Source organism: Mobula hypostoma, chromosome 11 (assembly GCF_963921235.1).
Source record: "Mobula hypostoma chromosome 11, sMobHyp1.1, whole genome shotgun sequence".
NCBI classification, from domain to species: Eukaryota; Metazoa; Chordata; class Chondrichthyes; order Myliobatiformes; family Myliobatidae; genus Mobula; species Mobula hypostoma.
In genome coordinates this window covers 75,739,411-75,765,214 of record NC_086107.1, presented here as the reverse complement: position 1 = coordinate 75,765,214, position 25,804 = coordinate 75,739,411, and the positions used below count along the sequence as shown (strand labels likewise).

General features: G+C 41.2%; 1 protein-coding gene across 1 annotated transcript in view; it reads right to left on the bottom strand.

Moving 5' to 3' along the window:
• Window positions 1–25,804, bottom strand: part of fnbp4 (formin binding protein 4) — a 60,751-nt gene that overhangs the window by 16,592 nt on the left and 18,355 nt on the right. The window contains exons 3-11 of the mRNA XM_063062300.1: window positions 25,450–25,580; window positions 22,811–23,030; window positions 14,029–14,173; window positions 11,967–12,075; window positions 11,457–11,777; window positions 8,918–9,146; window positions 3,721–3,842; window positions 2,453–2,557; window positions 703–836 (exon numbers count right to left, since the gene is read on the bottom strand). Of these exons, the coding sequence (XP_062918370.1) occupies window positions 703–836; window positions 2,453–2,557; window positions 3,721–3,842; window positions 8,918–9,146; window positions 11,457–11,777; window positions 11,967–12,075; window positions 14,029–14,173; window positions 22,811–23,030; window positions 25,450–25,580 (1,516 nt within the window). The remainder of the gene's footprint in view (window positions 1–702; window positions 837–2,452; window positions 2,558–3,720; window positions 3,843–8,917; window positions 9,147–11,456; window positions 11,778–11,966; window positions 12,076–14,028; window positions 14,174–22,810; window positions 23,031–25,449; window positions 25,581–25,804) is intronic.

Below are 25,804 nucleotides of genomic sequence, written 5' to 3'. Positions count from 1 at the left end.
GTTACTAATTCAGTCCAATTATTTTATCTTTTGAAGAGAGAAAATGGCTGCCTGATAATGACGGCATTGAGGGTGTCTAGGTAACTTAGACAACCCTTTTGCTCTGGAAGCAAATAAGGAAGGAATTAGTGCAAAAATATTCTTCAAGCTGAAAAATGAAACAGCAATTTTTATGTGTATTTATAAAAACACATTTACATGTTTTACAGATGCAGTAAACAGTAAAAAAGATAAAAGAAAATAATTCTGACCTGTGTTCCGGCAATAATCTTGGTCTTCTCTTGCAGCTGCTGCAGGAGGCACCTTCCCTCTTTCTGTCGCGTGGTCGGCTCAGGAATTCCATCCCAGAAATTTCCAGCAAAGCGCAGACATTCCTTGCATGCGCACTCTCTCCCGCCCCTTTCCCCTTTATCCCTTCCTCAAAATTATACGAGCAGTCTATCTGTTCAACTCCAATACTCAACCCTCAGCAAGAGATATTGCCAAAATTTGTGGGTTACATTTTAGGCTGGTCCAATGATTGTTTTGCTTTTGGGATTTTTTTTTGCACGCATGCGGGAGTGCTGCCAAATTAGTAGTTTAGAAAAGCTGGCAGTCTGCAACTATTGTTGTCACGTCGTCAAGTGGAGATGGGGAGGGTGGGGTCACAGTTCAGTTGTCACGTGTCAAAGGTGAAAGGTGAAAAAGTAGAAGAGTGCGTACCTGTCCCAATGGCAGGACCAGCCTTTTGGGGATGCATTTGATTCATAGTGTTTAATCTGTAAATCAGCTTCCTGCAGTTTACGTTTGAGATATTGGCCATTCAGTGCTCCTTCTCGCCAGTCTGATATACGAGTCTGAAACACAGGATAATGAAGGGTAATTAGAAAAGAACACTGAGCCATTAAGGTAGAGGCTTAAGCATGGAAGAAAGATCTCCCGCGTTTCAGTACAGCCCAGGACAGGTGCTCTATCAGCAATCAGCGGTAGCTACTGGGGAACAGTCCGTTAGATCCCCCAGCACACACTGGATTCACCATCTATCCTGTCCACAAGCAGTGATGAGGCAAGGAGCTCCATTCTTTAACCTGCAGCGGGGACATGGACCCACATTACAGGGCAGACAGGCCCATTATTTTGCGTGGTAATGTTGAGACAAGGACAAGATGTCAACTGTCACAGATGGAGGACAAAATGGGAGCTGGCAGACACAAGGATGTACACTTAATGGTCACTGAGTGTATGTTCGTGGACTTCTGCTGCTGTAGCCTATCCACTTGAAGGTTCTAGGTATTGAGGATTCAGAGATACTCTTCTGCACACTATTGTAACGCATGGTTATTTGAGTTACTATTACTTTACTGTCAGCTTGAATCAGTTTTGCCATTCTTCACTGGCCTCTCTTGTTAACAAAGTATTTTATTTCCCCACAGAACTGCTGCTCACTGCATGTTTTTTTTTGTTTTCTTGCATCATTCTCTATCAAGTGCAGACTGTTGGGTGTGAAAATCACAGATTAGCAGTTTCTGAGATACTCACACCATCTCGCTTGGCCCCAACAATCATTCCACGGTCAAAGTCAATTAGATCATATTTCTTCCTCATTCTGATGTTTGGTTTGATCTGAACAACTGAACCTCTGGACTATTTCTGCATGTTTTTATGCATTGAGTTGCTGCCACATGATTGGCTGATTAGTTATTTCCATTAATGAGCGAGCGTACAGGTGTACCTAATAAAGTGGCCACCGAGTGCAGAGGCTGCGGGTATACTGTTTCACTTTTGTTCTTGCACATTTTTACTTCCTGCCATTCCGCCCAGAGTCAGTGCTGTCTCTCAGAGCATTTCCATCAGACTCATCCCCCACAAAGTATTCCCTCACTTATCCATCAACAATTTCTCCCTCACTTACATGCTGGGGACAATTTACAGTGGCCAATAAACGTACCAACCCCACGTGTTGTTGATGTGTGGGAGGAAACTGGAGCATCTAGCGAAGTTCATATGGTCCATAGGCAAATTGCACAGATAGAAGCACCCAGAGCCAGGAATAAAACCAGGCTGTTAGAGCTGTGCAGTGTGACAGTGGTTGGGGTGCTACTGTGGGGCGAAGTGGAAGCTATCTGAAAACTGAATTATAAACAGCATTTTCAAAATTAAACCCCTCTTTGAAAGCAACTAATCCTCAAGCACAAGGAACACTACATGGAATATAGGACGCAAACAACAGGAATTCTGCAGATGCTGGAAATTCAAGCAACACACATCAAAGTTGCTGGTGAACGCAGCAGGCCAAGCAGCATCTCTAGGAAGAGGTACAGTTGACATTTCAGGCCGAGACCCTTCGTCAGGACTGACGAAGGGTCTCAGCCTGAAATGTCGACTGTACCTCTTCATAGAGATGCTGCCTGGCCTGCTGCGTTCACCAGCAACTTTGATGTGTGCTGATGGAATATAGGAGCCAGTCACAAACCTCAATCTGGAGCAGCAGGAAATGGAAGTTGGAGATAGACTGTCTGCTAATTCCCAGGAATTCCAGTTTACTGGAGAGTGTGTTTGCCAGTTCAGCAATCTGAAACTGATATAAAAAAATCTGCAGTTAACATCCACGTGACCACAACCACACCTCAGGATGTTTTGACATCTTGAAATAATTTGCCCAACCTAATCAGACCACCAGCTTCAGGAATAATTGCCCATAAGCTACCAACTATGCCACTGCCAAAGCCCCCACCATTTCCTCCAGAGAATACCACTTAAGACATCTGTAACGCCCTGGTTCAGATTTTTACTGCTATGCTGTAGGTATTTCATTTTAGCAGTTCTGTAAGAGCAGTCTGTCCTGCTTTTAGCATGTCTGGGTTTGAACTGAGGTATAGGGTTCTGTTGTTCAACTTAGGGATGTTGTGTCAGCTAATCAGGATGGTAGAATTGGGAGAAGATTCTGGAGGGAACTGGGCGGAGATGTTTTTGTGACGGACACTGGTGCGGGTTGAGGTCTTTTTTGGTGGGAGCTGGGAGAAGACAGGAGGCAAGATGGCTGAGGCACAAGGTGCTTTGTGCAGATGAATGGCTTCAAGGAAAAAGGACCAATACTCCAGTGGGCAAGCCCCATCTATTTGAGCTGGATTTCAAGTGATATTCGGACGGTGGTGTGCACTTTCACACAGGCCATGGCTCCAGTGTACGAGTTAAAGACAACTTCAAGATGAGCTTCAACTTGCGTGCACATTTAGACTCCGTTAACTATAACTGGCCCCTTTAAATGTTTTTCTTTCTCTTTTCCGAACTAACTGTTCGATAAAGCTGACATTTGTAAATATACTTTCTTTATAAATGTGTGCAGTGTATGATCTGTTATTTCTTGCCAACGGCTAATTGCGTGGGGGCAGTATTTACACAATTCAGGGTTCAAGTGGGCGAGACATCCCAAATTCCTGGTTTTGGTGGGATCTGACTCTAGACGAACAGAGAAAAGAGGCTAACGAGGGGCTAGAGACGCCCGGTAAAAAGCGGTTTCACATATGCAACATTGCTTCCAGCACAACTCCCACCCCAACCACACCAGTCCTCTTCCCAAACCCCATCATAATCCATGACTGGTCTTGCCCCAGATACTAATTTACACCTCAATTTTCCACAAAAATATCATCATATAGGAATATTGCTGCACCACCTTAAACATTGGAAAATTAGGGCAATGTCAGCATAGTCTGCACAGTAGCCCATCCTCCTCCCCACCTTGAGTTCAAATTCATCATCTTTTTCTTCAAGTGGTGGTTTTGGTGCTGCCACTGCCTTTTCTGTAGGCTCTTCAAGGTCCACATCACCACCTTCAGGATCAATGCTTGGTTTTTCAGGAGCTAAAGAGAAAATAATTGTGGAGAAAATAAATTATAACCCTGAAATGTCCAACCAATACAGATGGGATTGCTGCAAGCTATGAGTGAATTTACCACATTTGCAGATTCTATGTAATTCACAGGACAACATGAAACACGGATTCCACTGGGAAAGTGGGAGAGTGGAAATTATATTTACTTATTACAGTGGCCTCACTCAGTAAATATTAAAACTGGTGCAAAACAAAACAATGGATTGGGAGATGTGCTCATATTGATCCTGCCCATCAGTGTTCAAAGTCAACTCTACATGTTACAAATGAAGCAACACACATCAAAGTTGCTGGTGAACGCAGCAGGCCAGGCAGCATCTCTAGGAAGAGGTACAACCGACGTTTCGGGCTGAGATCCTTCGTCAGGACTAACTGACGAAGGGTCTCAGCCTGAAACGTCGACTGTACCTCTTCCTAGAGATGCTGCCTGGCCTGCTGTGTTCACCAGCAACTTTGATGTGTGTTGCTTGAATTTCCAGCATCTGCCAAATTCTTCGTGTTTGCGATGTTACAAATGAAATCTGTTTCACAACCATTGAAGACATAATAGAATTAGGTTTGGTTATTATGAAGAGACACTGGAATTCAAGATTCAAGATTTCTTAATGTCATTTCCAGTACAAAAGTGTGAGGAAGAATGAAATAATTGTTACTCTGGATCTGACGCAGCACAACAGAAAAACAGTAAGATAAAGAACACAATTAAAAGAAACACAATAAATATAAATAGGTTAAATAGCTTATATAAATAGAATGATTGTATGTCCATAAAGTGATGTTAGGCATAGGAGTGTCAGTATACTAGGTGGCTGACAGGAAATGATAAAGTAGTGGTGGCATAATGGGTGGATGTGATTAGCCATATTGCTTGGGGAAAATATCTGTTTGAGTGTCTTGTCCTGGCGTGTATGTTACATAGCCTCCCCCTGATGGGAGCAGGACAAATGGTCCATGAGTAGGGTGGGTAAGGTCCTTCATGTTACTGGCCCTTTTACAGCACCTTTCTGTATATATGTCCTTGATGGTGAGTAGGCTGGTGCCAGTGAGACGTTGGGAGCTTCTCATTGTAGAGCCTTCCTGCCCACCCCAGTGCAGTTTCTATACCACACCGATACAGACAACCAAGCATTGATTCTGATGCATTTTAGGGTGCTCTCTAGTACCAGGGCTAGATTGGAAATTAACCTTAAAGGCTGACCATAGTGGCTACAGTTGGATAGTGTAGTTTTCATTCTTCAGAGAGCTGACACTTTGGTGAATAAAGGCTCGGCATCGTCAAAGGTCAGGGTCAGAGGCTAGAGATAGGATTTCTACGAGGCACGACTGCACAAGCGTGTGGACATCAGCGAGTTAGACCGGTGGGAAGGATTTAAAAGAAGACAGGTTTATAGAGCAGAGGGAGACAGAGTAGGAGGGCTTTGGCTCAACAGGGCTTCGGCGATAACGGGTCAAGGCAAGGTAAGCTACTTGTGCGGAATAGGAAGTATGTCTGTGAGGCTGGTGTTCTGTACTGTGTGTCAGATGTGGGAAGTCTGGGAGCCTCCCAACCTCCCGGACAGCCACATTTGTACCAGGTGTGTCAAGCTGCAGCTCCTTAAGGACCTGGAGATACAGCTCAATGACCTTTGCTAGGTCAGGGAAAGTGAGGAGGTGATAGAGGGAAGCTATAGGCAAGTAGTCACACTGGGGCCTCGGGAGACAGATAAGTGGGTAACAGGCAGGAGAGGGAAGGGCAAGAGGCAGATATTAGAGAGTACCCCTGTGGCTGTCCCCCTTAACAGTAAGTACTCCTGTTTGAGTACGGTTGGGGAGCTCGACCTACTTTGGGGAAGGAAGTGGCAGAGCCTCTGGCAGAGTCTGGCCCTGTGGCTCAGAAGGGTAGGGAAAGGAAGAGGATAGCAGCAGTGACAGGTGACTCTATAATTAGTGGGTCAGACAGGTGATTCTGTGGCTGCAGGAAGGAAACATGGATGGTTGTTTGCCTCCCAGGTGCCACGGTCTGGGATGTTCCTTATTGTGTCCACGATATCCTCAAATGGGGAAGTTGAACAGCCAGAGGTCGTGGTACATACTGGTACCAACGACGTAGATGGGAAAAGAGAGTAGTAGTTCCTGAATAGACTACAGGGAGTTAGGAAAGAAGCTGAGAAGCAGGACCTCAAAGGTAGTAATCTTGGGATTACTGCCTGTGCCACATGACAGTGAGTACAGGAATAGGGTGAGGTTCTGGTTAAATGTGTGGCTGACAGATTGGAGCAGGGGGCAGGGATTCAGATTTCTGGATCATTGGGACCTCTTTTAGGGCAGGTGTGACCTGTACAAAAAGGATGGGTTGCACTTGAATCCCAGGGGGACCAGTATCCCGGCAGAGAGGTTTGCTAAGGCTACTGGGGAGAGTTTAAACTAGAATTGCTGGGGTGGGAACCGAACTGAAGAGACGGTGGAAGGGGAGGTTGGCTCAGAAACAGAGAAAGCTTGTAGGCAGCGTGAGAGGGAGAATAGGCAGGTGATAGAGAAGGGATGCGCTCTCAAACTGATGGTTTGAAATGTGCCTATTTTAATGCATGCAGCATCATGAACAAAGCGGATAAGCTTAAAGCGTAGATCAGTACTTGAAGCTATGATATTATGGCCATTACAGAGACTTGCATGGTTCAGGGGCAGGAATGGTTACTTAGAGTGCCAGACTTTAGATGTTTCAGAAAGGACAGGGAAGGAGGCAAAAAAAGTGGGAGCGTGGCACTGCTGATCAGAGATAGTGTCACAGCTGCAGAAAAGAAGGAAGTCATGGAGGGATTGTCCATTGAGTCTCTGTGGGTGGAAGTTAGGAACAGGAAGGGGTCAATAATTCTATTGGGTGTTTTTTTTTTAAGAGCATCTAATGGTACAGGGACATCAAGGAGCAGATATGGAGTCAGATTCTGGAAAGGTGTAATAACAACAGGGTTGTTGTGGTGGGAAATTTTAATTTCCCAAATATTGATTGGCATCTCCTAGAGCGAGAGGTTTAGATGGGGTGGAGTTTGTTAGGTGTGTTCAGTAAGGTTTCTTGACACAATATGTAGATAAGCCTACAAGAGGAGAGGCTGTACTTGAGCTGGTATTGGGAATAAACCTGGTCAGGTGTCAGGTCTCTCAGTGGGAGAGCATTTTGGAGATAGTGATCACAATTCTATCTCCTTTACCAAAGCATTGGAGAGGGATAGGAACAGACAAGTTAGGAAAGCATTTAATTGGAATAAGGAGAAATATGAAGCAATTAGGCAGGCACTTGGAAGTATAAATTGGGAACAGATGTTCTCAGGGAAATGTATGGCAGAAATATGGCAAATGTTCAGGTGATATTTGCATGATGTTCTGCATAGGTACGTTACAATGAGACAAGGGAAAGGATGGTAGGGTACAGGAACCACGGTGTACAAAGGCTGTTGGAAATCTAGTCAAGAAGAAAAGCTTACGAAAGTTTCAAAAAAACTAGGTAATGATAAGAGATCTAGGAAATTATAAGGCTAGCAGGAAGGAGCTTAAGAATGAAATTATGAGAGCCAGAAGGGGCCGTGAGAAGGCCTTGGCGAGCAGGATTAAGGAAAACCCCAAGGCATTCTACAAGTATGTGAAAAGCAAGAGGGTAAGACGTGAGAGAATGGGACTAATCAAGTGTGACAGTGGAAAAGTGTGTATGGAACTGGAGGAGACAGCGGAGGTACTTAATGAATACTTTGCTTCAGTATTCACTGCAGAAAAGGACCTTGGCAATTGTAGGGATGATTTACAGCAGACTGAAAAGCTTGAGCATATAAATATTAAATGAATGTGCTAGAACTTTTGGAAAGCATCAAGTTGGTTAAATCACCGGGACTGGACGAGATATACCTCCGGCTACTGTGAGGCGAGGGAGGAGATTGCTGAGCCTCTGGCAATGATCTTTGCATCATCAATGGTTCAGTGGGGAGGGGAGAGGTTCTGGAAGATTGGAGGGTTTCAGATGTTGTTCCCTTATTTAAGAAAGGGAGTAGAGTTAGCCCAAGAAATTATAGACCTGTGAGACTTCCTTCAGTGGTTGGTAAGTTGATGGAAAAGATCCTGAGAGGCAGGATTTATGAACACTTGGAGAGTAACAATATGATTAGGAATAGTCAGCATGGCTTAGTCAAAGGCACGTCGTGTCTTACCAGCCTGATTGAATTTTTTGAGGATGTGACTAAACGCATTGATGGAAGTAGAGCAGTAGGTGTAATGTATATGGATTTCAGCAAGGCATTTGATAAGGTACCCCTTGCACGGCTTATTGAGAAAGTAAGGAGGCATGGGATCCAAGGGGACCTTGCTTTGTGGATCCAGAATTGGCTTGCTCATAGAAGGTAAAGAGTGGTTGTAGATGGGTCACATTCTGCATGGAGGTCAGTGACTAGTGGTGTGCCTCAGGGATCTGTTCTGGGACTCCTTCTCTTCGTGATTTTTATAAATGACCTTGGTGTGGAAGAGAAGGGATAGGTTAGTAAATTTGCTGATGACACAAAGGTTGGGGGTGTTGTAGATAGTATGGAGGGCTGTTAGAGGTTACAACGGGACATTGATATGATGCAAGACTGGGCTGAGAAGTGGCAGATGGAGTTCAACCCAGATAAGTGTGAGGTGGTTCATTCTGGTAGGTCAAATATGATGGCAGAATATAGCATTAATGGTAAGACTCTTGGCAGTATGGAAAATCAGAGGGATCTTGGGGTCCGAGTCCATCTGACACTCAAACCTGCTGTGTAGAAAGACTGTGTGGTTAAGAAGGCACAGAGGAGATGTCAGGGACAAGTTTTTTTTTAAATGTAGAGAGTGGTGAGTGCGTGGAATGGGCTGCCGGCTGCGTTGGAGGAGGCGGAAATGATAGGGTCTTTTAAGAGACTCCTGGGTGGCTACATGGAGCTTAGAAAAATAGAGGGCTATGGGTAAAGCCTAGGTAATTTCTAACGTTAAGTACATGTTCGGCACAGCATTGTGCGCTGAAGGGCCTGTATTGTGAAGTAGGTTTTCTATGTTTCTATAACTCACCAGGTTCTGTAGGCTGCACTCCTTCTGGGGCAGTGTCCTGTTCTTGGTTATTTAAAGCACGGCCAGCAGAGTCAGGACTGAATGTGCGAGCAAGTGCCTGCCACTTCCCTTTCCTGTGGATATGTTTACTGCTCTCAGACACCTGAACATCCTGTTGCATAACCTGGCTGCAATCAGATCGTGGACTCGACCCACAGGCGTCACCCTCCTCTAGTGCACGCAGCTCTGCCTGTGAAGACATGGCAGAGTTAGCACTAGCACAGTAATACTGATATAAACGGCATATTAAGAAGTGCTACACAGCTACTTTTCTGCTCTTTGAGGGTATTGATATCGTATTCATGGATCTTTTTCGTTATTTTCCACTCTAGACACACTGGGGGAAGGTGATCATTTCAGAGGGAGCACAAGGTCTGTGTAGCTCTTCAGCATGGAAGATGTGAATTTCCCAGTAGGTGGCTTATCAATGTGCTCAATAACCAAAGCAACACTACTTCCAACAGGCTTAATCAGATGTTTGTTACACTTATCTCAGTAACTGCTCCCTAGCGTGATCTCATATTCTCGACAATCTCTCTCTTGGTTGTTCCATAATTGTCACTTTAGCATTTATTTTCACACTACTTCAGATTGTGCAATCTTTGCACCACTGAATTTATTACAATTATACACTATTGTGCAAACATCTTAGGCACTCTAGATTCTTTATATAAATTTTGCTTTAGATGTTTATTTTTGTTTTCTGCATTTCTGTCCAGTTGAAAAGAGAAAATTTTAGATTTCCAAGTATTCATTTCCAAAAACTTAAGTTACAGAAATTCTTTTGCTTTGTTGTAGAAAATAACATTCAGTAATAGACCACTTTTCAAATAAAACTTTGATTACTTTGTAGGTAAAGTATATAGACCAGTGCATGATTAAACAAAGATAACTAACGGTGCTAATGATCAATGACACTGAGTTAAATGAACTAAGCTGATTAACTGAAACAGAAACAGGTGTAGAACGAATCAAACTGGGTGAAGGACAACCAAACTGACTGCAGCAGACATGAGATGCATCAAACTGACATTCCTACTAAATCAGAAGTTCAGCATGGCTATCAGCTCTGAACTCACAGACACCACTGGAATCCAAGTACACCCCTCTACAGTCCGGCGAAGTCTTGTTAGAAGTGGTCTTCATGAAAGAGTTACTGCCAAAAAGCCATTCCTCCAAAGTGAAAACAAAGCCAAGAGACTCATCTATGCCCAAAAACACAAGGATGGGGGTGCTGAACCATGGCAGCAAGTGCTCTGTACTGAAGAGTTAAAATTTGAAATTGTTGGCTTAACAGAGGCAGTGTGCAGCCAACAGTGAAGCATGCCAGTGGTTCCCTGCGAATTGAGTTTGTGTTCTGGTCAGAATTAATGGAATCCTCAATGCTGAGAAGTCCAAGCAGATTCCCATCCATCACGCAATACCATCAGGGAGGCGTCTCATCGGTCCCAACTTCATTCTACAGCAGGACACTGACCCCAAACACACGGCCACGGTCATAAAGAACTATCTTCAGTGAAAAGAACAAGAGTTCAACATGGCCTCCATAGAGCCCCAATCTTAACACCGGGGCTGCCTGTGATTCCCTAGAGAAACAGAAGTGAGACAGGCAAAATCTGCAGAAGACCTGTGGCAAGTTCTTCAAGATGCCTGGAACAACCTACAAGCCGATTTTCTTATGAAGCTGCATAACAGTATGTAAGAGAATTGATGCAGTTTAAAAGCAAAGTCACACCAAATATTGATTTGATTTAGCTTTTTATAAAAAAAGTGTTTACTGCTCTTTATAGTAATTTTGATATTTAGTTTTACATTTCATTTTTGACAGCATCTTCACTTTACAGATCTTGTTTCACGTGCCCGAGACATTTGCACAGGACGGTATACTGTTTACTTTGCGAGCTTATGCACAGATTTCATTGCATCCTCGTGCACATGACAAAAACTAACGTAGTTGAATATAAACAGCTTACTGCATTTGCGGCTTTATTCAAACCACACATTTTTCTGAAACTTTTAAAGTTATTGTCAACATTAGCATTGTTTTATAGAATTACACAAAGTAACTTATTGTCATAAAATAGAGCTAAAGCACAACCCAGGAACAGGTCCTTTGGCCCATCTAGTCCATGCCAAACTATCACTCCCCCAGTCTCAACAATCTGCAAATGGATCATAGCCCTCCATACCCCTCCTATCCATGTACTTACCCAAACTTGTCTTAAATGGTGAAATAAAGACCACATCCACCACTTCCACTGGCAGATGTGGGACCTTGTCAAAGGACTTGCTAAAGCCCACGGAGAATACACCTGTCTTTCCTTCATCAACTATCCTGGTAACATCCTCAAAAAGCTCCGTATTAATTTAGCTTTATCTCTACAGAATACAATTGTTCAATAAAAAAATACAGTTTAGAAATTCAAACACACCAGAGAGCTTTGCATTCATTATGGAGTCAGGCCTTTAAAGGGACAATCCTCTTGTGCTGTAATCTTACCTTTTTCCTCTCCAGCACCAGCTCCAACTGCCGTGTATACTCCTCTTCCTCTTTCTCCACCCCCTCCTCTTCATCCTCCACACTCTCCTGATTCAAGCTCTGCCGCTCCTCCTGAGGGGCTTCTTCCATGTGTCCAGTGTCCCCACTCGCACTCTCCTCTTCCTCCTCTTCCTGAGGTTCTTCCTGGCAAATCAATTTCTTCCGCCACTTTTCCTCGGATTTTTTCACCTCCTCTGGGATAAGTGGAGCCAGCAAAGATGCAGCAACGCCCAACTGTTCCTCTTTCTCACCAGTCAGTGCAAACACACTTTCGTTAACTTCCTTTGGAAGCAGGAAAAAACACATTTGAGAAACATAACACCTAAGGGCGCCAGCATGGGCATAAATCAAAAGTTACCTGCACATCAATGGCCCCACTGAAACAAATGTAGGCTTCCACACAAGAATTTTATTTCTCTTGCCCCTGTGCCCTGTGGGAAAGCAAAAGATATCACCTTAATTCACCCCTACCTTCTTCTTAAGGTTTCTGCCATCAGGCTTTGCCAGAGTTTGGTCATGGTGATAGACACCCACATGTTGGTAACTGCTCTCCACTTCACCAGCAGACAGAACCACGGAGCTGAAAGACAATACACAAAAACATGCGTCTCTCCCTGTGCTGCTTAATGCTTCCTTGGAAACATGCACTTAAAACAAATCAATGGATTTTCCATCAATTGTTATAGGCAATTATATCCAATCCTGCAACCACCATCCCCCTTCCCACCCCATGGATTGCTAAGCGACATTTTGAATGGCAACACTGATTTCAAAACATCAGACAGGGCTCAGAGCTTTATCCTAGAAGTTACATAAAGCCCTCCTTAGACCGCAACTGGAGTGCCATACTTCACGAAAGTAGTAACCGGAGACAGCACAGATTGAGAAGAATGATACCAGAGCATGACTTACACTAAGCTGCAAACAAATGGGGCAAAACTTTCCTTAGGGCAGATAGACCACTGAGGAGCTCCAAAACATCCATCAAGGTGACGAAGAAATCACTCACATAAAGCTAGCTCAAACCGCAGCTCTGTTCCTGCAAGTACTCTAACCAGGGGTTACTGAGGCTGACACTTTGAATTAAAACTGAGGGACACTTTCATTAAAGAGTCATTAATGAATAATAAGGTATAAGTGAGAGCCACAAGACAATAAAATGAATCATCATGTGCTGAGGAGAATTTACAGCTCAGCTTAACTTGTCTTGCTGATACCTACAGTTCCATGATATATACCCACCATATACCAGTAACCCTCAGCACCCAGGCTTGAATATACTCAAACATGTTCATACCCCGCCCCCGCCTCCCTCGTGAAGAACATTCAGCATGCCTAAATGATGACCCCCTTATACCTGAAGACAATTTCTACATTCTGCAACCAGGGGAGATTTGTGTTTCATGGCAATTTACTTTGCCCAAGACACTGAAAATTTAGGCCCCATCCTACTCAAATACCTCCCAAAGATGATATCCTTGGCCGATTTCAAAGCTGTATACAGTACTCCAGGTGCGGTCTCACCTCTGCCCTGTTAAATTACAGGCAGACATCCTTGCAACTATTTTTTAGATGTCCCACTTATGAGCTGAAGAGAATTAATCCAACTCCGCCTTGGCAATTGTGTTGTTGCAATATTACAAGCTGACCCAAAATTACATTGTGCCATCATACTTAGCCTAAAACCTTTGTGTGGCATATCAGAATGCCAATCCATTACCTTTTGCACGCCCTCAACAGTAAACGAATACAGGAACAGACACAGGTAGGTCTAAGATCACCACTTGCACTAGCCAGCGTCGAGCCACTGGTCGTATCACCCCTGCTCGTGTATATCGAGGTGTCGGACCCCCTGGCGAGACAGCCCTTCACTTTTCACACTATGCTAGGAGTGGAGAATTGCAGACCATTCTTTGGTTAGAAACACTGTAAAATTAACATTTTTTCCACTGATTGCTGGCATCAATTGCTGACCCAAGGAGATGTGGGCCCTGTCTGGCCCCGATCCCTCGATCCTCTTGCACACTTCAGGTCTCTCCGTCCATTAGTTTCAACGCCCTCAAAATGAGACTCGGGGTTTGCCACTGCTGCGCCTTCTTCATTAACACTGTTTAACTTTCTCTCATGGAAGATAGAAACGAATGTGAACAACCGTCAAGTGTGCATTTCCAAGTATTCCACAAAGCCAAAACACTCCATAGTTTGACAGAGGGCACACATGTTAAAATCAAGGCAAGCATTCAATTATTGGGTAGGCTCAATTTTAGGATTACAAGGTCTGGGGAAGAGAACTGAGCAGAAAACAGAATTTCAGAACTTGCACTCAATTTTTCTAATCTGCCTTGCCCACTGGGGGCAAGCCAGAACCAGAGATGATTCAAATGATTTAAATTCTGGTCTGCAATATGGCTCAGTCTCCCTTGATGGATCAGGATGTGTGAGTTTAGGGCAATTTATAGCATATCATTTTTTTCAGTGGACTGTGCATTGGAAGTCTACTGTGAGAAAGTATATGTTGTGGCAAAGTACCCACCTGGCCTGGTAATGGAGTCCTTGAAGCTGAGTGGCCAGGTACTGGGGTAATTCCCATGTCACTTCATTGGTTTGAATGTTCCAGTAGTAGTAACAGCCTGTGTTCTCATCCCACACCTCTTGCCAGTCACCCATCTCCACATTAACTGTAGCAATAAGAGAACAGAACACTTTCTGTTACCAGGGAATTTACATCATCCAAAGCTTACCCTTGTTCAGCACAATTCTCCAATGATTAGGATAACACCCAACAATGACCATCACTTTTATGTGATCATAAGCCATACCAAATCAAGCCCTCCTCACATTTTGGGAACTGTTTTTTTTAAAATAAAATTTTTATTGAGTTTTCGAAAAGATTACATAGAAAGATAATATCTACCGTCCCCCCCTCCCCTTAACCCTTCCCCCCGACATATACCCCTATCTGAAAAAAATAAGAAAAAGAAAGAAAGAAGAACTGCCTGGATATTGCAGAGTTTCCACATGCTCCATGGGATTCAAAATAAATTCAGTATATTTATTTATTACTTTCCCCAGGGGACCAACATCTTTATCATCGGAGCAACTAAACATGCCATCTTTTGTAAATATGGGCGCCAAATATTCAAAAATGTATCATATTTATCTCTTAAATTATAAGTAATTTTTTCGAGTGGAATACAACTAGAAATTTCATTATTCCAACGATCCATACTTAAATACCAATCCGATTTCCAAGTAACTGCTATAGCCTTCTTGGCTACTGCCAATGCAATTTTTATAAATTCTTTCTGATACTTATTCAGTTTAAGTTTTGGTTTTATCCCTTCAATATCACCTAATAGAAATAAATAGGGTTATGTGGAAGTTGAGTTCCAGTAATTTGTTCCAATAAAACTCTTAAATTTATCCAAAAAGGTTGAATTTTGGAACAAGACCAAATAGAATGTAAGAAAGTACCAATTTCTTGATTACATCGAAAGCATTGATCAGATAAGTTTGAATTTAATCTATTTATTTTTTGCGGTGTAATATATAATTGGTGTAAAAAATTGTATTGTACTAATCTAAGTCGTACGTTTATTGTATTTGTTATACTGTCAAGACACAGTCTTGACCATTTTGTTTCATCAATATTAATATTCAGATCTGTTTCCCATTTTTGTTTTGACTTGTGAATTCCTTGTTTAATTGTCTGTTTTTGAATCAAATTATACATAAAAGAAACAAATTTTTAAATTTTTCCTTTTTGAATTAAAATTTCAATTTCATTGGGTTTTGGCAAAAACATTGTTTGACCCAGTTTGTCTTTTAAATAAGCCCTTAATTGAAGGCAATTTGTTATTTGATATTTTATATTTATTCATTAATTGTTCAAATGTCATCAATATACCTCGTTCATAACAGTCTCCTATAGATCTAATCCCTTTTTGGTACCAATTATATAAAAGTTGATTATTCATTGTAAAAGGAATAAGTCTGTTTTGAATCAAAGGTCTCCTTGCTAATAAAGATTTCTTTATTTCATTATCAACATTTATCTTATTCCATAGATCAATCAAATGTTTTAATATAGGAGATTCTTTCTTTTCCTGTATCCATTTAGATTCCCATTTATATATAAAATCTTCGGGTGTATTTTCTCTATCTTGTCTAGTTCTATTTTAATCCATGCCGGTTTTTGTTCGTCAAAGAAAGATGCAATAAATCTAAGTTGATTTGCTTTATAATAATTCTTAAAGTTTGGAAGTTGTAACTCTAACTCTAATTTCCATGTCAATTTTTCCAATGATATTCTTGACATTTTACCTTTCCAAAGAAATTTTCTCACACATTTATTTAACTCTTGAAAAAATTTCTGTGGCACTTGTAGTGGTAATGTTTGAAACAAATACTGTAATCTAGGAAATATATTCATTTTTACAACATTGACTCTACCCACTAATGTTATTGGCAGTATCATCCATTTGTCAAGATCTTCTTGAATTTTTTTCAATAGTGGTAAACAATTACATTTATATAAATTCTTTACATCATTATCAAGTCTTATACCTAAATACTTAATACCATTTACCGGCCCTCTAAATTGGGTTAGAGTCATTGACATTGGCTATAGTCTCCTTTAGTAAGAGGTAAAATTTCACTTTTATCCCAATTTATTTTATACCCTGATACTTTCCCATATTCATCCAATCTACAAGATAACTCACGTAACGAATGCTGCGGGTTTGTTAAATAAATCAAAACATCATCAGCAAATAGATTAATTTTATATTAACTCTAAAACCCTTAATATCTGAATCAGTTCTAATTAGTTCTGCTAATGGTTCTATCGCCAATACAAATAAAGCAGGTGATAAAGGACAACCTTGTCTAGTTGACCTTCTTAACTGGAATGGTGTTGAAATTTGACTATTTCTCACTACTTTAGCATTAGGGTTAGTATTTAAAGTTTTAATCCAGTTTATAAAAGGTGTTCCTAACCCATATTTTTCTAATACTTTAAATAAAAAATCCCATTCCAATCTATCAAATGCTTTTTCTGCATCCAAGGCTACTACATACTCATCTCCTCCCTTTTTTGTGCCAAATGAATTATACTGAGTAGCCGAGTTACATTATCTGCCCATTGTCTATTTTTAATAAATCCTGTTTGATCCATATGTATTAATTTTGGTAAATATTTAGACAATCTATTCGATAAAATTTTTGCTATTATTTTATAATCCGTGTTCAACAAAGAAATAGGCCTATATGATGCCGGTTTTAAAGGATCTCTATCTTTTTTTGGCAATACTATTACAAGCGCTGTTGAGAGAGATTCTGGGAGTTTATGTGTTTTTTCCGCTTGACGTATTAACTCCATAAAAGGAGGAAATAATAAATCTTTAAACTTTTTATAAAATTCAGGTGGAAAACCATCCTCTCCTAGAAATTTATTACTTTGAAGTGATCCTAAAGCTTCTTCAACCTCTTTTAATGTAAAAGGCACATCTATTCCCTTCTGTTCTTCCGAATTCAATTTTGGAAGAGTTACTTGTGATAAAAACCTTTCTATCTCATTAACATCATTTTGTGATTCTGATTGATATAATTCAGAATAGAAACCTTTGAAGGTTTCATTAATTTTTAAAAGTTTATAAGTAATTTTATTTGCACTTGTTCTAATTGCATTTATCGTTTTGGAAGCCTGTTCTGTTTTCAACTGCCAAGCAAGAATTTTGTGTGCTCTCTCACCCAACTCATACCTTTGTTTAGTTCTCATGATTGCTTTTTCCATTCTATATGCCCGAAGCGTATTATATTGTAACTTAGTGACAAGTTGTCTTCTGTCGTATGTCTTTGAGATTCTTTTTCTAATTTTGTAATTTCTTTTTCCAATTGATCTAGTTCTGCCATATATTCTTTCTTAATTTTAGACGTATAACTTATTATCTGACCCCTCAAATATGCTTTCATCGAATCCCATAGTATAAATTTATCATCCACTGAATGAGCTTGTATCCAAAAAAAATTTAATCTGTTTTTTCATAAAATCACAAAAATCTTGATGTTTTAATAATGTTGAATTAAATCTCCACCTATAAGTCACTTCTTCCTTATCAGTCATTATTGTTGTCATTAATAAAGGAGAGTGATCTGACAATATTCTTGCCTTATATTCCATATTTTTCACTCTGTGTTGAATATTGATTGGTAATAGGAAAAGATCTATCCTTGAGTAATTTTTGTGTCTATTAGAATAGAACGAATGATCTCTTTCTTTGGGATTGATTCTTCTCCATATATCAATCAAATTTAAATCTTTCATCAATGATAAAGTTAGTTTTACTACCTTCGATTTTGTAACAGCCTTAGTTGATCTATCTAAGACTGGGTCTAAGCAAAAATTAAAATCTCCTCCTAGTAATATTTTTTCATGTGCATCAGCCAAATTCAAAAAAGCTTCTTGTATAAATTTTGCATCATTTTCATTTGGTGCATAAATATTCATGAGAGTCCGTAATTCGGAAAAAAGTTGACAGTTTTTAATCACATATCTCCCCGCAGAATCGATTATTACATTTTGTATTCTAATTGGTAAGGTTTTATTAATCAAAATTGCTACTCCCCTCGCTTTTGAATTAAATGTAGCTGCAACAACACTACCCATCCAATCTCTCTTTAATTTCTGATGTTCTGTTTCTGTTAGATGAGTTTCCTGCAAGAAGGCTAAATCTACCTTCATTTTCTTAATATGTGTTAAAGTTCTTTTTCTTTCCACCGGTCCATTAAGCCCATTAACATTAAAACTCAAAAAATTCAATAAGTTAGTCATTATTCTTAACGAATTTACTCCAATCTAAAACGTTACTTAACATCTTAACTCTCATAGCTCCTTGGGGAATCTCTTTAAACTTCACCGTGTTGCTATGTGTTTCCCTCCCAATCATCCAGGCAAAAAGAAAGAAATAAAAGATAGATAAGATACAAAAAGAAAAACAACAAAATACCCCCCTACGAATGTTGTGAATGAAAAAAAGCACAACACTACCCCCCTCCATTTTGTGGGTCGTGGCTATAGCCAAGCTTGCACACATGAATTCTGTAGCGATTGGTCAGTATTTCTTCCAGCTCCCCCGTAACAAAGAAAATTAATGCCACTATTCCCAACTAATATTCTAAACTTTAACCTTTCTTCCCCTCTATCATATAATTAATAATATATTTATATATTCTTTCGCCTTTAAAAATTCACCAAGTCTATTCCTTGACAAAATCTTCATCTTTAATCCATTTCGCTCCCCTGGGTTTGTTCTTGTATCTTCAAAGAATCTCGCACAAACTTCTCCACTTTCTGGTAGTCGTCAAAAAATCTTTTTTCTCCGGCAGCCAAAAAAATCTTCAAGGTTGCAGGATAGCGCAGTATAAATTGATAACCGTGATCCCAAAGGAATTTTTTCACTGGATTAGATTTCTTCCTTCTCTTCAAAAGTTCATAACTTATGTCAGGGTAGAAAAATATTTTGTTCCCTTCTATCATCAATGGCCCTTTTCTATTCTTGGCAGCTTGGGCAGCCGCCCATAAAATCCTTTCTTTGTCTTGAAATCTCAAACATTTTATTAAAATTGATCATGGATATTGGCCATCTTGTGGTTTTGGTCTTAGAGCTCTATGTGCCCGTTCAATTTCAATTGATCGGTCTTCCTCTTTCATTTGCCAAGTTTCTGGGATCCATCTTTGAAAAAATTCTATTGGATTATCTCCCTCTATACCTTCTTTAAGACCAACAATCTTAATATTATTTTGTCTACTAAAATTTTCCAGCACGCCCACTTTTTCCAACAGTCGATTACTTTCCGTTTTCCAGACAAGCATATCATTTTCTGTTTTTTCCAGTCTATCGTTAATATGCTCCATTGTTCTTTCCAACTTTTGAAGTTTCTTACCCATTTTCTCCTGTCTTCTCATAGCCTTATCATAGCTCAGCTTCATGTTTCTAATCTCTATTTTTACTCCTTTTAATTCAGTCATTACTTGCAATAAAGCCTCTTTTATGTCTCCATCATATCCTTTACTTTTATTTTCTTCCAGTTCTTCCTCCTCTTCTTCATCTGTGTTCTCTGCGGAACCCGATTCTGAATCTGAGTCACTTTCGCTTTCAGTGGCCGTCAGTTCTTGTAGTTTAAGTTGTATCGATTTGCGCATGCCAACTTCTTTGCGCATGCGCAGTTCCGGCATCATCTTCCCAGGGACTGCTACCGCCGCCATTGCCCCCTGTTCTTCTACGCCAGAGATAAAACGTGTCTCCTCCAAAGGAGACCCAACCTGAGAACGAGGATCTATCGCTGCAGTAGGCCTTTTTTTCTTCTCGTCTCGCGGCGACTTCACAACGGCAGACTTCTGTTGCGATTTACGAGGCATATCATAAAATAGTCTTGAGAAGTTTATAAGTAGTTTTCAGAAAGTATTTATTAACTTTGCTTTGTTTAAATGGTTGCTGATTTTTGCTGATTTTTTACAGGAGAGCTGGATTCATACGTCTCAATCCCACGTCATCACGTGACGTTCCCCCACATTTTGCGAGCTGTTGATCCTCTTCCACACTTTGTGGCTCATCAGGTGGCAACTTTGCCGCTTCTTTACCATGTCTGCTTTTTGTTTACAAGGCCCAGTTGCTAGCTTGACACTCAACCCAGAATGGATTAAAAGGGACTACTTGACACAAAGTACGGTGGCAACCACCAGCTGGCTACATTTTGTGAATAGTTACAGGAAAAATTCAGAAGATGACAACTATTCATTCATTTTAAATAATAGGTGTTTTTGCCAAAGCTATTCGGTGCCAAATCCAAAAAGAAAATTGACTCAACTATGACTAACAAAAGTTAACAATTATTTTTTAAAAATTGAAGAGCGTTAAAGATATGATTAAAAACTAACAAGCCTGAGGATTGGGCAGAGTTTAGAATTCAGCAAAAACAAAACATGAAATTTGGCAAAGCAGCCATAAGCAGTTATGATGTTGTGGTTATGATAGATTCCGCTTTAAAATAGACAGGAATAGGAACCAACCATTACAAGATAAAAGGAAAAGGCATGAACTGCCCAGTAGTATAGAAGATATTTGGCACAGGCATATGTTGAAGACCAGATAGAATACACAAAGTATATTGAGGGAATTGAAAAAGAATACAAGTGCAAAGAATGTTTGAAAAATGATTTGCAAGTCATTTAAAATAAAAAAAGTCAATTGTAAAGAAAAGTTAACAAAAATACACGTGCATTCAGAGAGAATGCATGGAGTGCTGAAGGAACATGTTGTATCACCGAATACGTTAAAATCATTAAGATGAAGAGAACAGTGACACTGGATAGGATAAAAAAGATAGAAAGCTGCATGTTGAAAATGTTGGTGCTTTTCAGTACATTGGACAAATGGAAAGCATTTTAGACAGCCGGGGAAAATAGGGACCATGGAAGGAAGGGAGGTGGAGAATATTGGATATAACTGGTTTGTTAGCTGTTATGAAATAACAGTCATGAAATTTGTTAACTTTATGGCAGAAGTAGAATGAAATACATGATAAATATAGAGAAAAATTGAGATATGTTAAATACATATGTCTATTAAATAGTCATGTTTAAATAAGTAGTGCAAAGTAACAAATAAAAGTATTGAGGTAGTGTTCATGGGTTTAATGTCCATTTAGAAATCGGATGGCAGAGGGGAACAAGCTGTTCCTGAATCGCCAAGAATGCACCTTCAGGCTTCTGTACTTCCTTCCCAATGTTAACAGTGTGAAGAGGGTATGTCCTGGGAGGAGATGATCCTTAATGATGGACACCGCCTTCCTAAGGCACTGTTCCTACACAGGCTAGTACCCATGAGGGAGCTAACTAATTTTACAGCTTTCTGCAACTTATTTCCATCTTCTGCAGTAGCCCTTCACCCCCCAAATGTCAGATGGTGATGCAGCCAGTCAGAATGCTCTCCATGGTACATTTGTAAAAGTTTTGAGTGTTTCAGTTGACAAAACCAAATTTTCAGAGTAACTGATACAGAAAACCAGGTAATTGCAAAGGTTCACAAACATTTTCTTGCAACTGTTTCGATGCGTGCAAAAACAGCGGCACGTCAGGGGCCTACCAAAAGTGCTTTTCTCTTTGTAAAGTTTGTTTTTTATGATTGCAAGATAATTCTATTCCAAGAACTTAGGGTACTACAGGGCTACTCTATCAGTGATTGAGTGACTAGACAGGTGTTAGCTGAGCCCACCGGGATGTTGGAGAAGCTGACCTGGTTGCAGACCGTGTTGCTGCCTGCTACTCGTAAGCGAAGTTGGTGCACTATAATGGTGGGAGATTGTCATGGACATTTCACTTGCAATTGCAAGACTCTGTTGGACAGCGACAATGTAAGTTGCTGCAGGCCCGTCACCCTTGTATGGTGGAGGGGCAGTTGACGTGGAAGCTGTGTAGCCTTGGCTTGAGGCCTCGTCCTTACTACAACCTCAGGCTTTCCTGCTGCTGCAGACCAGGTGAGAGTTGCAGAAACACTGCAGTGTGATATCCATGCTCGGCTCGGTCCTGGCCTCTCCCAGTGAAGCTGTCCTCCCATGTTAGAGCAGTGGAATGACAGGCTGGATTACGTGAGTCTGCGCTCTGCCAGGAAACTGTACCATTGATTGCTGAACATTGTTGCTCAGGGTCTTGACCTATATGTTCCTCAACCCCCACCCCCCGCCTGCCTCCTCCGAGTGAATATGCTTCTTTGCTCACTATTTTTAAATCTGCATGCTATTTTGAGTGTTTCGCACCTTGGCCCCAGAGGAATGCTGTCTCGTTCAGCTGTATTAATGTACAAGTTGAATGATAATTAAACTTGATTTGATTTATATATCTCACTCCTGTATGCCCTTTCGTCACCATCTGAAATTCTACCAATAATGGTTGTATCATCAGCACATTTATAGTTGACGTTTGAGCTGTGCCTAGCCACAAGGGTGTAGAGTAGAGGCACACATTGAGGTCTTCCAGTTAGGAAGTTGAGGATCCAGTTGCAGAGGGAGGTACAGAGTCCTAGGTTCTGTAGCTACAGCCTATATCCAAAGCAGTGTTATTCTTGGTTATCCAATGAATCCTGTATATGGAAAGGGCAGAGGCAGGTATAATAGTATAACTTAAAAAGTACTTGAAGAGGTACACGAAGATGTAGGGTTTAGAGGGATATAGGTTCAGCCCTATATTGCTCTCTGACTGTATTAAAGAACCATAAAGAGCAGGTTTTGACAAAGCATAAAATTAATGTAGCACATACCTCCAGCCAGTGAATACTGTGTATCATAGTGCCAATCAGCTGCCATGTTACTGCTCACCACCACTGCATTCACTTCATTATCAACATGGTTGTTTGTAGCTTTCTGAGCATTTAATAAAGGTTTGGGTTCTGGACGTGGAGGTGTTGGTGTCGGAGCTTTTGCCTCAGTGGAAGGAGCTGATTCAGAAACGGGCAGAGGTGCTGTAATTGCATCAATTTCCTGTGGGCAGAAGACAAACATTAGACTCAAAGTACATCCGCGACCCAGTGCCTCCTTCATGGTGCAACCTCAGAAATACTTCAGTCCCACTTACAGGAAGGGAAAGTCACGATTAGCATTGAAAGGAAAGGAAAAGTTGAGATTGGAAAATGGTGAAGCGGGGAGCACCCTGGGGAAGTCAGAACATGGTCAAAGTGAGGATGGAGTGAAAAGGCCAAGGTGACGATTCACTGGTACCCTCTCAGCAACCTACTTAAACATAGAAACATAGAAAACAGGTGCAGGAGTAGGCCATTCAGCCCTTCAAGCCCGCACCGCCATTTATTATGATCATGGCTGATCCTCCAACTCAGAACCCCGCCCCAGCCTTCCCTCCATACCCCCTGACCCCCGTAGCCACAAGGGCCATATCTAACTCCCTCTTAAATATAGCCAATGAACTGGCCTCAACTGTTTCCTGTGGCAGAGAATTCCACAGATTCACCACTCTCTGTGTGAAGAAGTTTTTCCTCATCTCGGTCCTAAAAGGCTTCCCCTCTATCCTCAAACTGTGGCCCCTCGTTCTGGACTTCCCCAACATCGGGAACAATCTTCCTGCATCTAGCCTGTCCAATCCCTTTAGGATCTTATACGTTTCAATCAGATCCCCCCTCAATCTTCTAAATTCCAACGAGTACAAGCCCAGTTCATCCAGTCTTTCTTCATATGAAAGTCCTGCCATCCCAGGAATCAATCTGGTGAACCTTCTTTGTACTTCCTCTATGGCAAGGATGTCTTTCCTCAGATTAGGGGACCAAAACTGCACACAATACTCCAGGTGTGGTCTCACACAAGACCAAGGCCTTGTACAACTGCAGTAGTACCTCCCTGCTCCTGTACTCGAATCCTCTCGCTATAAATGCCAGCATACCATTCGCCTTTTTCACCGCCTGCTGTACCTGCATGCCCACTTTCGATGACTGGTGTATAGTGACACCCAGGTCTCGTTGCACCTCCCCTTTTCCTAATCGGCCACCATTCAGATAATAATCTGTTTTCCTATTTTTGCCACCAAAGTGGATAACTTCACACTTATCCACATTAAATTGCATCTGCCATGGATTTGCCCACTCACCCAACCTATCCAAGTCACCCTGCATCCTCTTAGCATCCTCCTCACAGCTAACACTGCCACCCAGCTTCGTGTCATCCGCAAACTTGGAGATGCTGCATTTAATTCCCTCATCCAAGTCATTAATATATATTGTAAACAACTGGGGTCCCAGCACTGAGCCTTGCGGTACCCCACTAGTCACCGCCTGCCATTCTGAAAAGGTCCCGTTTATTCCCACTCTTTGCTTCCTGTCTGCTAACCAATTCTCCACCCACACCAATACCTTACCCCCAATACCGTGTGCTTTAAGTTTGCACACTAATCTCCTGTGTGGGACCCTGTCAAAAGCCTTTTGAAAATCCAAATATACCACATCCACTGGTTCTCCCCTATCCACTCTACTAGTTACATCCTCAAAAAATTCTATGAGATTCGTCAGACATGATTTTCCTTTCACAAATCCATGCTGACTTTGTCCGATCATTTCACCGCTTTCCAAATGTGCTGTTTTCACATCCTTGGTAACTGACTCCAGCAGTTTCCCCACCACCGACGTTAGGCTAACCGGTCTATAATTCCCCGGTTTCTCTCTCCCTCATTTTTTAAAAAGTGGAGTTACATTAGCCACCCTCCAATCCTCAGGAACTAGTCCAGAATCTAAAGAGTTTTGAAAAATTATCACTAATGCATCCACTATTTCTTGGGCTACTTCCTTAAGCACTCTAGGATGCAGACCATCTGGCCCTGTGGATTTATCTGCCTTCAATCCCCTCAATTTACCTAACACCACTTCCCTACTAACATGTATTTCGCTCAGTTCCTCCATCTCACTGGACCCTCTGTCCCCTACTATTTCTGGAAGATTATTTATGTCCTCCTTAGTGAAGACAGAACCAAAGTAATTATTCAATTGGTCTGCCATGTCCTTGCTCCCCATAATCAATTCACCTGTTTCTGTCTGCAGGGGACCTACATTTGTCTTTACCAGTCTTTTCCTTTTTACATATCTATAAAAGCTTTTACAGTCCGTTTTTATGTTCCCTGCAAGTTTTCTCTCATAATCTTTTTTCCCCTTCCTAATTAAGCCCTTTGTCCTCCTCTGCTGAACTCTGAATTTCTCCCAGTCCTCAGGTGAGCCACTTTCTCTGGCTAATTTGTATGCTTCTTCTTTGGAATTGATACTATTGATACTTAAAGAGTGATCGAGCACTGAGTATGAAGAGAAAAGATACAATTGGACAGTGCTGGGGAGAAGTGGGGAAGAGGAGGAAGAACAACAGGAAGGAGAGGCAACATTGAAAAGGTTAATGCTAGTATAATCCTCACCGCCATGAAATTTGCCAATGTGCTGTCAATGTCTGCAGGTTTACTGGACCGTGGCTCCACCTCCTGTGGCTCAGTCTCGGGACTGTCCTCATCGTCACTATCTGTGTAAGCTCCAAGCAAGCCCAAACCACCTGATAAAAGAGCAAGTTAAAGAAAATTTTGAAGCAGTTACATGCCAGTTCATCCCATCCGAATTCACAACCAAAAACAGCAACACAAGGTGCTGCATGAAAAACTACAATGCCACATTAATAGTTAACCTCGAGTGGGCTGTTGGCAATATGTAAATAGCATCAGAATGTTGCAAACTGACAGATTATGAACTTGTCCAAAACTACAGAAGTAATACAATGTA